Consider the following 14,262-nt stretch of genomic DNA (forward strand, 5'->3'; position numbering starts at 1 on the left):
AAATGCTGGCGCTCAGGAAGCCGGGCCTGAATCCCGAATCTCGCCTAGTGCCTTCCTGGTTGTGGCCCTTGAGTGGCGTGTGGGTAACTGCAGAGGTTAGTGCAGCCCGGGGCCTGGGTCTGCATGGAGATACCCCCGCCTGGTGGCAGCACAGTCTCAGCGCTTTCTCTCTCCGCTGACTCCAGGTGACCCGGCCCTGTAGCTACAGCAAGAAGTCTCACTTTGACTTTGAGGAAGAAGACGTGGACAAGCTCGAAATCAGGTGAGAAAACCAGGCTCCGTGTCCCTGACTTGGCAGTTTTCACCCAAACTCCTCAGCTCTTTTGTTATTTGTTTCTAAATATAGGGTCATAGGTGGAAAAGAATTTCCATTTTCTTGGTAATTTTCACAACAGGATGTTAGAAGCTGTAGTGGAAGTGACAGCCTGTGGGTGGTGTTAGGGCTCACCTTGCAATTCCTGCGAAGAGGCGAAGGCCAGAGGTCCGCATCCCTCCGGCCGAAAGGCTTCATCCACCAGGAGTGACGGGGCACACGGGCTGCAGCCGTTCTTCAGGTCTTGTTCTAAGCCCTCCGCCGTCCGCAGGTGCAGGCCTCACTCGGAGGTCACAGGCCTGGCGGGTCTGCACGGCGCCCGGCCCTGGCACTCCTGAGGCTCTCGGCTGGGCGGCCTCTGTGGAGACCCTGTCCCCTTTGACTCGAGTGAAACGTTCTCACCTGGTCCTGGGTTCGTGTTTCCTGCGTGTGGTCATAGAAGCTGCATCGTCAGCCTTTGCCGTGGAGCCCCCACCTCCCTTTCCTGGCTCCTCAGCGCCTCCCATGGGAAACGGGGAAATCGCTTGCGGGTTCACGCAGGTCGGGACGTGATCTCAGGCCCAGGATTTAGAGAGCCCCACGATCCGGCTGACTCAGAGGTCTGGGGAGGGTGGGCCCCAGAATGTGCCCTTCACAAACGCTGGTGGGTTCTCCCCTCCTGGTGAAAATGGGCTGGATTCCTGTTTCTTTTTGAACGCAGTCTCTGTTCCTTCTGTACCAACAAATGCTCCCATCCCCTGTGAAGAGGCAGATGAACCTGCCCTGAAGCCCCCAAACCTTTCCATGCTGGACAGAGAAGGAACGAAACGGCTCCCTCCTGACCCTCCCCAGCCGGCCCTGAGACCCTGAGCCTGGGATGCTCCTGAGCCTGGGATGCACCTGCTTTCTTTAGGTCATTTTGGAGAATGTGCCATCAAATCCCTGGTTACCCTCCCTCCCAGGGCCTGGCACTGCCCTGGGGGGACCCTTACCGGGACATGTGGAGCAGATGTGTGGCTCAGGCCCTATCGCTGCTGGGCTGCGTGGTTTTGTGGTTGAGAACCGTAGGAATGTCCCTGATGTTATCGGTCAGATCCGCCTCCCACAGTTGTCTCCATCCTGAACCATAGAATGTCCCTGACGTGGTCGGTCAGATCCACCTCCTGAGGGGTCAGGGCCCTGAACCGTAGGAATGTCCCTGATGTGGTCGGTCACGTCTGCCTCCCATGGGGTCAGGGTCCTGTGGAACAAGGGCTGCCATTGGAAACGTGGCAGCTGCCCTGGCGTCCCCCCACCCCACATGGAGTCTTGGACACCCTGAGGTCCTGTGTGCCCCCGGCTCTGCTTTGCTCCCTCCTCACTGTAAGTCCTAAAGGAGGATTGTCTCCACCACCTGTCTCGGTTTGAGTCCCATTTTTAAATGTCTTGGCCTAAACCTTCATTTCCAGATTTCACAGTACTGAGCTAGGGCCCGAGACCCTGGGCCGGGCATCGAGGAAGCCTCCCCAGGACTCACGCCAGCCCCTTTTTTGAGAGAAGGAAGCACCATCGTTGGTTCCTTTTTACACCAAGTTTTGAATTCAGGAGTGAAGTCCTCGTTACTGAATTTTTTAAAAGCACACAAAACATGTTTTAAATATTTCCCTTTTTAAAGGCAGATGTGCCTGCCTGGCCACTTGGCACATTTTCAAAGTCCATGCGCAGATCAGCGGTCCCCTCGAGGGAGCGCGCTGTGGGTTCTTGCGTGGCCTGTCAGCCCTCCCTGGCCCCAGACGCCAGTGCCTCTGCGGTGCCTCTGCCCTGCAGGATTCGCAAGGGCAACAGAATCACCGGCCTTCCGGAATCTTCTCCCCCCAGAGGGATGCCCGTGATGGCCACAGCGTGGTTAGACCTGCTGAGTTTTAGCCCCCAGGTAGGGCCGGCCACGTATCACTGGGGTTTCAGGCCCGTGGGTAGAGCTGGCCACTCATGACTTTGGGTGTTTCAGGCCCGTGGGTGGGTCCTGGCCATGGGGGACTGGGGCACAGTGTGTCTACCGGAATTTCACAGCCCCAGGTCTGAGGGGACACGCACCGTCCCGCACCAGGACAGAGCGTCAGTGGAAGCTTCACGATGCTGGGCCTGGGCGACTCAGGGAGATTCGTGGACCATGCTGTGGCCACGGTTCTCCCCCCGCTGTGGTGTGCGTGGCCCCTGAATCCACTTCATGCCCCAGGTCGTGAGCGATCCATGGACACAGGGTTCTACATTCGGGGGCAGGGTACTCACGAGCGCCCAGTTTTGTTTTGAGGCACATTTTCATGTGATGAAAGCAGAGAGCCCCTGGCTGTTGAATCAGGCAGCCCATCCTCCGTGGGCATCCTCCTCTCTACGGCCCAAGTTCTCCATCATCCCCTGCAGTGAGCCCTGCAGATGGAGGCTGCTGGGCCGTATGCTGGGACGGCGTGAGAGGCACATGCCACGGGCCCCTGAGGGTCTCCCTTGCCCGCCGTGCACAGGCTGCTGACATTGGGCCTGTTGTGGGCAAAGGGGACAGATGGTGCTGGAGCCGAGAGTGGCAGCAGCCACGTAGCTCCTGGGTGCACGCAGCGATGCCCGGCTCCCTCCTGGCGCAGAGCCTGGGGTCATGTAGCTCCTGGGTGCACGCAGCGATGCCCGGCTCCCTCCTGGCACAGAGCCTGGGGTCATGTAACTCCTGGGTGCACAGAGCGACGCCCAGGCTCCTTCCTATCTAAGAGCCTGGGGTCTGACTCTGGGCCCATGGCCTTCCGCCTTCCTCTGCCTGCCCATTACCACTGGGAGACACTCGTCTTTATTCCAAAGCCACAGGCTGGTCTGATGTGTTTTAAATGTGCCCCGTGGGCTGAGCCTTGATGGAGACTCTGGGAGGCACTGCAGGCTCCCCTCTGCTCCTAGGGTAACAAAGCGTGGCCCGTAATCTCTCTCCACCCGGGCTGCCCACCATCAGCTAGAGCTGTACCGATGCTGTTTTTCAGAGTTGACCTCTGGAATGCCAGTAACCTGAAGTTTGGAGATGAATTCCTGGGAGAACTAAGGATCCCGTTGAAAGTCCTGCGGCAGTCCAGCTCCTATGAGGCGTGGTAAGGTGACGCTGCACCTGCAGACTTGCGCATCTCTGAGAGACACAAAAACCCATGCTGCCTCTGAGTGGAAAGGCACAGAGGCCGTGCGTGCTGGTCCTCAGCTGCGCCCGGCACCCACCTGCTCTTACTTTTCATGTAGCTCTGACAAGCTCTGGCTTGATGAGTTTCTGCCCCACAGCAGGTGAGAAACGGCAGGTGAGGAGAGGCAGCAGGGATCACACTCAGCAGGGACTTACGATGACTGGCACCTCAAAACAAGACAGGGAACGCGGGTGAAAGCGGCCCTAAGCCACCAGAAGCTCGCGGGGTCTGACCCCAGGTGAAAGGGGGACCCTGAGCCACCAGCAGCTCGCGGGGTCTGACCCAGGAGGAGAGGGCATCAGCAGCTGGTGCAGGAGCCCAGAATGCGCACAGCAGGCCCTGCCCCGCGGCTGCACTCCGGGTCTTGCTCTGGGCCCTCGGCAGCACCTCCTTTTGAGGGCACATCACAGGGTTCTCCACTCCCCTCTGCACGTCTAGACCTCAGGGGTTGGCTCTGACCCAGAACCCACCCCAGGGCATGACGTGTGTTGCTGCCTCCTGCCTTTCTTTCCTGTTTTCTCCAGGTGCTTGGTGTTTTGGTGGAAGGAGCAGCCCATTGTTTGATTTTACTTCCAGTTCACATGTGTCCCTTAGCGGCAGGCAGCTCCTGAGAGGGCCCGGAGTCGCGGGAGGCGTGCACTGCCAGGCGTGGACTGTGTGCCGTGGCCTCATGCCCCATGTGTCCCTCAGCCATGTGTGTGAGGGCAGGTTTCCATCCCAGAAACTGAAACGCACGTGTCTTTTGATTCTATGAAGACGGCACAGGCACAGGCCCCCTGAGCTGAGTTAGGCTTCCTCCTACGCTGAGCGAACCCCTGGCGTGGGTAGCCAAGGCAGCCACCACAGACCCCAGAGAACCCCAGGGGGCTAATGCCCCAGACACAGGCTCCACCCACCTGACGAGGGGCTCGTGCCTCGGACATGGGCTCCCCGCACCTGACGAGGGCTCGTGCCTCGGACGCGGGCTCCACCCACCTGACGAGGGTTCCTCAGACCCGGGCTCCACCCACCTGACGAGGGCTCGTGCCTCGGACGCGGGCTCCACCCACCTGACGAGGGCTCCTCAGACCTGGGCTCCCCGCACCTGACGAGGGCTCGTGCCTCGGACGCGGGCTCCACCCCCTGACGAGGGTTCCTCAGACCCGGGCTCCACCCACCTGACGAGGGCTCGTGCCTCGGACGCGGGCTCCACCCACCTGACGAGGGCTCCTCAGACCCGGGCTCCCCGCACCTGACGAGGGCTCGTGCCTCGGACGCGGGCTCCACCCACCTGACGAGGGCTCCTCAGACCCGGGCTCCACCCACCTGACGAGGGCTCGTGCCTCGGACGCGGGCTCCACCCACCTGACGAGGGCTCGTGCCTCGGACGCGGGCTCCACCCACCTGACGAGGCTCCTCAGACCCGGGCTCCACCCACCTGACGAGGGCTCGTGCCTCGGACGCGGACTCCACCCACCTGACGAGGGCTCCTCAGACCCGGGCTCCACCCACCTGACGAGGGCTCGTGCCTCGACGCGGGCTCCACCCACCTGACGAGGGCTCGTGCCTCGGACGCGGGCTCCACCCACCTGACGAGGGCTCCTCAGACACGGGCTCCACCCACCTGACGAGGGCTCGTGCCTCGGACGCGGGCTCCACCCACCTGAGAGCTTAGACTGCCTGGCCCGCAAATCAGAGCAGAGAGGGCTCCTGGGTGACTGCGTGGGGTAGAACCAAAGATGGAAGAGTGGCCGGGGAGGAAATATCACCCACAGTGACCAGGTGCCGAGGTGGCCTGCCAGGCTCGCCAGCCCAAGGCCCCCACCCATGACATCAGGAGCCACGGCATGCTTTGGTTGAAATAATTTTCATTTCCACCTGCTGCTGACAAGCAGCTGGCTGTGGGTCTTCACGGCGAATCACTGACCACTTCTGCGCAGGTTCCCGGAAGTCCGTTCCCTCCACGTTGCACCCCCCATCCCCCTCCGCGTTTCCCCCATTGACTCCTGCGTCTTTGACTCCAACACTTGCTTCCTGGGGATCCCCAGTGGCCAGCCCTGCTGGGGGTCTTCTGTGGGGAATCCCGGGGGCTGCACTCTGGGGGGGTCCTGCGGGACCACCCTCCTGACCAGTCGGCCTCAAGCAGGCAGCTGGGCTGCCCTGAGAGCTGCTCCTTGGCAGGTTCAGCCTCACGCCTCCCTCCGTGTGTCCCTCCCACCCAGGTACTTCCTGCAGCCCCGGGACAACGGTAGCAAGAGCCTAAAGCCAGACGACCTGGGCTCCCTGCGGCTGAACGTGGTGTACACGGAAGACCATGTGTTTTCTTCTGACTATTACAGCCCTCTGCGGGACCTGCTGTTGAAGTCTGCGGACGTGGAGGTGCTTATCCATGCCGTGGCCTGTGGGTATGGGCAGGAGGTGCCACCTGCCTGGGGCCCTGCCCCACGCGTTGCCCCACCCCAGAGGGCACCTCGTCCCTGAGGGGGCCTTTCCCGCACCTCCCAGCCCGGCCTGTTTCCCGTCCAGATGTCTGGACCCCTTTGCTGGGGGCACTGGTCCGTCGGCAGGTAGAGCCGTGGGAGCCTGGTGATGCTGAGGACTCTCCGGGTTGTTTGAGGGGGACCCCATCATCAGGGTCCCTCTGCCGGCTCAGGACCCCTAGAGCTGGCTGCATTTGGGGGTTGCTAGGAGGAGGTGCAGACGCCCCGCCAAGAGCCCAGCCAAGCAGCAGCAAATGGGAAGTTTTGGTGCTTTTGTAAATATATGTGTTTCTGTCTCGGCAAAGAGCCGTATCTATTGTGGCTGGAAGTGAGACCCCAGCCAGGGTGGGGACAGGCCTCTGAGGGTCCCATAGCCCAGGCCCCAGCACTGACCTCGCCCCTCCCTGCAGCCCGTGTCAGCGTCTGCCGCCCACATCCTGGGCGAGGTTTGCCGGGAGAAGCAGGAGGCGGCCGTCCCGCTGGTGCGGCTCTTGCTACACTACGGCAGGGTGGTGCCCTTCATCAGTGCCATCGCCAGCGCGGAGGTGAAGCGGACCCAGTGAGTGCCCGCCCCACCCCGCCCCGCCGTGCCCCGGGGGAGAGTGGCCTGGACCCGCTGCAGGGATGGCGAGGTCGTCGCCGGGAATGACGTTCTGGCGCAGGGCTTGAGGGAATTCAAGGGTCCGCAGAAACCGTGTGGATTCAGGCTTGCTTTCACAGACCCAGTTAATGATTCTTTTTCTTTTCTTTGAAAGCCCCATTTGCCTTTGAAATCCCGGGTAGAGTGAGTGAGTGGGGAGGGGAAACGGCTCCCAGGCTTGAGGACAGCTCAGGTCCCCTCCCTGGGGCACTTTGGGAGCCCATGAACACAGGGCACGGCTCCCCTCAGGACCTGCTGAGCGCTGTTTCCAGACGCCTTGTTCTGGAAACATCCGGCTGCACCTGTGGCCACTGTAGCTGGCAGGAGGGGTTTGCTTCTCTGCTGGCCCTCGGATCCTGCCAGGGTCTGGTGCTCAATTCTCTGTGCAGGCACAGGCCACAGAGGGCAAGAGGACGGGAGCAAAGGCCAGCCAGGCTCCTCCTGAGCTGGTGGCCACGCGGGCAGCCGAGTGGTTCCCTCTGGCACTGTTGACACAGGATGGTTCCATGGCCAGGGCCTCGAGCTCCTGGCCTGGTTGTGCTCCTTGTAAAACGTCAGGAAGCCGACTGATGGGCGTGCGCTGACCTCACGGCCCACAGGCAGGTGCTCGGGGCCAGGCTCTGCTCCGACTTGCTCTTCCGCGTCCCCAGGAGACAAACACTGTCCCCATCGCCATTTCCTAGGGACCCCAACACCATCTTCCGAGGAAACTCGCTGGCGTCCAAGTGCATCGACGAGACCATGAAGCTGGCGGGGATGCATTACCTACACGTCACCCTGAAGCCCGTCATCGAGGAGGTGAGCACGGGGCCAGAGTCCTCAGCATCGCGGGGCGTGGGGAGGACCTCCCCCGACAGGGCACTGCACAGGGATCCAGCCAGACCATGAGCTGGGCTTGAACGTCCGCCCCTCCGGCCTTGCCGCAGGGATACTGATTCATGTGCTTTTATCGAGAGGATGTTCCCTGTGTACTCCAGAACCTTCCAGGTTCTCCCAAATTAAAACTATACATAAGAAAACCTGCCATTCCACTAAGGAGAAGAACATGCAAGAAAAACCTGGCTCTTCCCAGGGAGACCTTTCTCCACACGTCCTGCAGTCCCCTGTGTCTGGGCCCCGGCTGCATGGCACATTTGAGCTGCATGCCCCACCCTCTGATACCCACATGTGCAGTCCTCACCCGACCCTCTGATGCTGCCAGGTTGTGCCCCCTGTTTATGAGCAGCTTTGTAAACAGGCTCTTCGCAAATGTGAGAAAATTTAACATAGCACAGTCTGGTTTGCTCTGTGGGCAGAATCATGGCAGCATTTTGAAGTAAAAATATTATTAAAGGCCTGCAAGGCCTGGTCTGTGTGGCTGGTGCACATCAGCACATCACTCCCCGAGAAAGCCCGGCTCGTCTGATCACGGCCACACATCACTCTTGGAGAAAGCCCGGCACGTCTAATTGTGGCCATGGACTGGGCCCCGTGCCCGGCGTTTGCACCTGACCTCAGCAGCCTGTGACACGGGCCCAGAGTGGCCTCCTTGCAGCCAAGGCTCGGGGCGACACCACCGAACGGTGGCCCTGCAGTCCGGCATCACCATGTCCCTCCGCGCCTCACCATGCCCCCTGTGCCCCTCCGCGCCTCACCATGCCCCTCCGTGCCTCACCATGCCACTGGCCGCGCTCCGGGAGCTGTCTCGGCATTTTCTGGATGAGGCTCAGGGTCTGCATCTCAGCCAGGCGTGAGCCCCCCTCCTCCCTCCCTGCCTGTGCTCCCGGAACCCACTCACAGAGCCCCGTCTTAAATCTCTCCCCAGATATGCCAGAGCCACAAACCCTGTGAAATAGATCCTGTGAAGCTGAAAGATGGAGAAAACCTTGAAAACAACATGGTAGGTTTTGTTCATGAACGCAACCAAAGCCAGTCACTTGCTTGGGGTCTTTCAGCCGGTGGCTGCCTGGACGCTCTGACTCACCCCGTGACCCCGGTTGGGGTGGGCGCAGGACCGGGCGTAGGGATACCTGCCACGCCTGGCTACAGTACGCTGGCTGCACTGCTGGGAGGCCTCAGCCACCGCCTTAGGCCTGGCCTGTGTGGTCGGCTCTGCCTCCCCTGGGGTGTCGCAGCCGGCTTTGGGGATCTGCCCTGCACACCCAGCTCTGCCTCCCCTGGGGCGATGGCTCCTGCCCCCACCTTTTCCTGGGACAGGATGGCCTCCCCGCCTCCCCAGGCTGTCCCCAGAGCTGTGTCCTGCGTTTTAAAACAGCAAAACTCCCTGATGTTGAACTTGCCCCAACAGTTTAGTCACTTCACATGATACTTCTTGCAGACCGTGCTGTTCGGTCATCTCTGTATGAAATGACCGGACAGAGCTCTTGCCTCGGGCAGGCACGTTCTAGCGAGTGTCCGTTCTTCACACGTGTCTTGCTGCTGTGGCTGCCCTGCGTCCGCCCTCAGCCCCTCCCCACGCGCCCCTCCCTGGGTGTGTCCTGGTGCTACACGCGCCTGCGGGCAGCCTCGACAGCGGGTCCCAGTGCCGTGTCCCGTTGCAGGAGAACCTACGGCAGTACGTGGACCGCGTCTTCCACGCCATCACCGAGTCCGGGGTGAGCTGCCCGACTGTCATGTGCGACATTTTCTTCTCGCTCCGCGAGGCGGCGGCCAAGCGCTTCCAGGGTAAGTGCCCCAGACACCCTTGTGTTGCTGAGAAATGGCCACAGCCCCGTGCAGGGAGATGCCCACCCAAGCAGAACCCCCCCAGCCCTCGCTGGACTAGAATTGTGGGGGCGTGAGCCCCAGTTCAGAGGCTGGATTTTTCCGGGGTTTTGTGCCTGGGCCACTGTTCCCCAGTTTCATGACCGCAGTGGTCTTGGGGGTCCCCAGCCCTGGAGTTCCCGACCGCAGTGGTCTCAGGGGGCCCCCATCCCTGGAGTTCATGACCGCAGTGGTCTTGGGGGTCCCCAGCCCTGGAGTTCATGACCACAGTGGTCTCAGGGGGCCCCCAGCCCTGGAGTTCATGACCGCAGTGGTCTCGGGGGGCCCCCAGCCCTGGAGTTCCCGACCGCAGTGGTCTCCGGGGTCCCCATCCCTGGAGTTCATGACTGCAGTGGTCTCCGGGGTCCCCAGCCCTGGAGTTCATGACTGCAGTGGTCTCGGGGGGCCCCCAGCCCTGGAGTTCATGACTGCAGTGGTCTCTCGGGGGCCGGGAAGGCCGGCCAGGCTTTGTCAGGTGAATTTTCCTGATGTGGCCCCCTGGGTTTTGCCAGTGGTTTTGTTTGTGGCTGACCCTGGCAGGGCCCAGAATGGCGTTGGGGGCTCTGCCTGCCCGTGTCTTCGAGGAGACAAGATCCCTGGGGGAACTGCCCCTTCTTCAAACCCGCAAGCTGGACACCCCCCAGGGACCTGGGCACCTGGCCCCCAAACTTCTCAACCTTGCCGACCCTCGGGGAGGCGCCTGCACCCACCCGTCTCCTGCGATGCTTAAGGCCCTGCCGGGACTCAGGCTCTGGGGCTGCTGAGAGGCTCAGCGAGGGCCCTGCTGCCCGGCTCCTCCCTTCCTTGCATGTCCTGTGGCCTCGGGACAGCTGCAGACACCCCCAGGGTGGCCATGGCCCTGCAGAGCCATCCACGCTTCTGCGTTCCCAGGAGTCAAACGCTGTCCCCACCTCTGTTTCTCAGGACATCAGACAGCCCCGGCCGAGGGGCCCAGGGGTCTCGGGGAGGCAGTTCCCAAGCACTTCCCAGCGCCAGACCCACTTTGAACGAGGTGGAAGTGAAGAAATAAAACACATCCTCTCACCCAGATGAGCACAGACCACCGTGGAATGAGTCTGTGACAGGCACCAAAGGGGCCGCGCTGTGTGGTGATGATGAGAGACGGACAGAGACAGAGAGAGATGGAGAGAGAGAGGGAGAGAGAGAGACAGAGAGAGGGAGAGAGACACAGGTGGAGAGAGGGCCAGGACTGTGGCAGGGCTTCCCTGCGGACCCTCGGGGGCCACTGTGCCAGAGGGAAAGGGTCACCCGCCTCTGTCTCCCGCAGGTGACCCGGACGTCAGGTACACCGCAGTGAGCAGCTTCATCTTCCTGAGGTTCTTTGCACCTGCCATTCTCTCCCCCAACCTCTTCCAGCTCACGCCGCACCACACGGTGAGTGACTGGCTGAGGGACCGAGGCTTTCTGAGCTGTCCCGGGACGCCGGCCTGGGTCAGGGTATCTCCGTGGCTGTGGGGGCCGACCCTGTGGAGTGTGGAGTGCGTGGGGAGTGTGTGGAATGAGGAGTGCGTGGGGAGTGTGGAGTACGTGTGGGGTGTGGGGAGTGTGGAAGGCGTGGGGAATGGGGAGTACGTGTGCCGTGTGTGTGGAGTGTGTGGACGGTGCGTGGGGAGTGCTGGTGGATGTGCTGGGTCCCAGAACGTCCTCATTGCAGGTGGTTCACCGACCTATTTAAGCTGTGTACGTTCTGGGGGAATTGAGACAACGTCACAAAAGCAGTGGACGGTTTGACCAGGGTTTAGCTGCTGGTCACCGCCATGCTCTCCTCCGCTGCCCATCACATATGGAGTATTGATGATCGCCGTATCATCCGTGTATTGAGTCAGCAGAATCCTATTCAGCAGTGATTTGCTCCTGGCCCCAATGTGGTTGCTGGGGCCGCGGCTCTCAGGGTGCAGGGATCTGGGGTGTCCGTGTTGCATATGCAGGTGGCAGAGCTGGAAGGAGATGGCCAGGGCAAGGGGATGTGAGGGATGGCCCATTCCCCAGCACTTCTTATTTTTTTGAGACGGAGTCTTGCTCTGTCACTCAGGTTGGAGTGCAGTGGCACCATCTCAGCTCACTGCAACCTCTGCCTCCTGGGGTCAAGCAATTCTCGTGCCTCAGCCTCCCTAGTAGCTTGGATTACAGGCGTGTGCCACTATGCCCGCTAATTTTGTATTTTTAGTAGAGATGGGGTTTTACCATGTTGGCCAGGCTGGTCTTGAACTCCTGACCTCAAGTGATCCACCTGCCTCGGCCTCCCAAAGTGCTGGGATTACAGGTGTGAGCCACCAAGCCTGGCCCCCAGCACTTCTAAGTTGAATTTCAAACCTCATGAAGGCTGAGATGAGCCCCAGGCAGGGCCAGGAGACTCAGCACCCTGAGACTCGGTGCCCCAGAGCCATGACCCCGCCTGATGCTTTTGACTTTGAGGCGTGTCCTGCATGCTGGGCCGAGAGGGTGGGTCCCCATGGTGCCATCGGATGCTGCCTGCGGGACCGCCTCAGCAGCTCCTGAGACTGGGATACCCGCCTTCTCCAGTCCTGTCTGCGTCGCTGCCCCTGTTTCTCCGTAGCTCATGCGCAAGTCACAGCAGCTCGGAGGTGACTCCTGCATTTCGTCCCCTGGGTGACCTGAGACAGTCACAGTATTTCTGTAAAGCTGACACAGACTTTTCTCACTCCCGCCTCCCCAGGACCCCCAGACGTCCAGGACACTGACATTGATCTCCAAGACCGTTCAGACCCTCGGCAGCCTGTCCAAGTCCAAATCTGTGAGTCTCTGTTCTTCATTTTCTCTTTTTAGGGACAACTGATTCTTTTCTATCTTCAGAAAATACACATGAAAAACCTTCCACATTTGAGAGTTAGATCAAGAGCAAGAATGAAAGCTGGCACCACATCCCCTCCTGAAGCCCAGGACCCGAGCGTCCCCGTCCCGCCCACCTCTCCCCTCCTAAAGTGAACCCGTTACTGTTTTCGGGAGCCTGTGGCTCCTCACTGGCCCTGTGGCAGGAGCAGCCTCTGACCTGTCAGGCGTGGGAAGCGGCCGAGCCGGCCGGGCAGGTGGCCTGACCTGGGGCCTCCCAGGCGTCGCAGTGCTGGAGGCTCCCCCACCACGCGGCCCCCTCCTCCCCACGCGGCCCCCTCCTCCCCACGCGGCCCCTTCCTCCCCACGCGGCCGCCTCCTCCCCACGCAGCCCCCTCCTCCCCACACAGCCCCCTCCTCCCAGGGCCCCGTCTCCCTGGGGATATGAACCTCTGTCCTCCATCCTCGTCCCTTCAGACCGGATGTGGTGCCGCCGGGCTGAGGGTCCCTCAAGTGTCTGCCCCATTTCCCCCTGAGAGCACCTTGTGTGTTTGAGGGTCAGAGCTGCCATTCGAGGGGTGCCGGGGGCTCATGGTGGGGCCCAAGGCTGTCTCTGCAGGGGCCCGGCCAGGGCAGGTTGATGCCTTCGGGCGCCCCTGGGGCTCCGTCTGGAGAGGGTTGGGCCGCGGTGCACAGATGCCCCAGCCTCCGGGTTCCCTGTTCCTGGTGAGGCCTGGGTGGAAATGAGGGCTTTGGGGAGCAGGGCCCCACTGGGGGAGCGGCCCTCTTGGGACAAACATTGGCTTTTCTGAGTCCGAGTGAGTGGAAGACTAGCCGCACCCGCAGGCAGGCCCAGGTGGGCCGAACGCTCTTCCCCACCAGCCAGGCCCCACTCTGTGGGCTGGAAACTCCGTAACAGGCACCTGTGCGTCCTCCGAGGCCTGCACCACCCACCTCATTTCCCAGCCGGGGAACCGTGCAGTGACCTCAGTGTGGAAACGACAGGAACTTGGGGCCGAGTCTCAGGAATGGTGGCTGCAAAGGTCCCCCCAAATCCCTGGGGTGCCTCCACTTCCCCATGTGACAGAGCTCCCTGCCGCCTCTTCCCGCCTCTGCGGCCCTTATGCCCCACAGGCGAGAGACGGGCGTGGTGGCTCCGGGACCCTGACCCATGACTGCAGGTCCCCAGGCAGCCACGTCTGGGCCCCGGCGTACCTCTTCGTGAGCCTGGGACCCAGGTGTGAGGGGCGGCCCGGGGCCGGGACAGAGTCACTGATGCCAAAGGGCGCTTGGAGACCTTGCGGGCACTGGTGTTTCTGATGGTCGTCGTTGGTGCCTGAGCGATTTCTGCAATTCATCCTCTGGGCAGCCCTGCGGGCTCTCACTTCCCAGTAACACTGGGTTCTTCTCCTGTTTATCGTTATTTAGGCTTGAGCAGTTCCTGCCTCTAGGTTTTTCAGATTTGGTCCGGGAGCCGAAGCACTTCGGGCTGTTCCCAAGTGATCCCTGTTTCATTTTAGGCGAGTTTTAAGGAGTCCTACATGGCTACATTTTATGAATTCTTCAACGAGCAGAAATACGCTGATGCGGTGAAGAACGTAAGTGTCGACTCCCCGTCCGACAGCCGGTGCTGTGCCCAGGAGACAGAGCTGGTCTTTTAAAATTGAGATGGAACCCACATGGCACAGACTTGGCCATCAGCGATTTTAAACAATAAGGGTGTTCGGTGCCTTCACAGTGCTGCCCAGACAGCCCTGTCCCCAGTCCTGGGACACCTCCTTCTCCGGCAGTCGATAAACTCTTTGGTGTGACCACCTTTGGGGCCAAGAAGGGGCCCTCGCCCATCTCGTTCTGTGTCTGAGACTCCCAGGCGAGGGCGCGTCCCACCTCAGGGTGTGTGGCGGCTGGACTCATTCCAGGCTGCAGTCGCGGAGCCCTGGGGCGGCAGACTCAGTGTCAGGAACACCGTGCATGGGGGACCTCCAGACCGCAGGGTCTGCTCCTCCCCACAGTCAGGGACCCGTGGGCCTCGCTGCCGGGACCCAGATTCCCCACTTAGAGTCCCCCTGGGCAGCCTCTGGAGATGCAGGTTGATCCCCAGGTGTTGCCTGAGCTTCTCACCAGAGATCTCCC

At 61.3% G+C, this 14,262-nt stretch overlaps 1 protein-coding gene across 3 annotated transcripts in view; it reads left to right on the top strand.

Annotated features, from left to right (window-relative positions):
• The window catches only part of RASA3 (RAS p21 protein activator 3), a 122,129-nt gene that overhangs the window by 85,631 nt on the left and 22,236 nt on the right, over positions 1-14,262 (top strand). For 2 of the 3 annotated variants that reach the window (XM_033177109.1, XM_033177107.1), the window contains 10 exons: positions 186-262; positions 3,289-3,393; positions 5,679-5,835; positions 6,347-6,495; positions 7,227-7,374; positions 8,381-8,455; positions 9,117-9,240; positions 10,607-10,713; positions 12,017-12,094; positions 13,650-13,727. In XM_033177109.1, coding sequence (XP_033033000.1) covers positions 7,318-7,374; positions 8,381-8,455; positions 9,117-9,240; positions 10,607-10,713; positions 12,017-12,094; positions 13,650-13,727 — 519 coding nt within the window. In that variant the 5' untranslated portion in view covers positions 186-262; positions 3,289-3,393; positions 5,679-5,835; positions 6,347-6,495; positions 7,227-7,317. The remainder of the gene's footprint in view (positions 1-185; positions 263-3,288; positions 3,394-5,678; positions 5,836-6,346; positions 6,496-7,226; positions 7,375-8,380; positions 8,456-9,116; positions 9,241-10,606; positions 10,714-12,016; positions 12,095-13,649; positions 13,728-14,262) is intronic. The other variant, XM_033177108.1, reaches the window with a different exon arrangement.

The sequence above is a fragment of the Trachypithecus francoisi genome, unplaced genomic scaffold (genome assembly GCF_009764315.1).
Source record: "Trachypithecus francoisi isolate TF-2019V2 unplaced genomic scaffold, Tfra_2.0 Lachesis_group18, whole genome shotgun sequence".
Lineage (NCBI taxonomy): Eukaryota > Metazoa > Chordata > Mammalia > Primates > Cercopithecidae > Trachypithecus > Trachypithecus francoisi.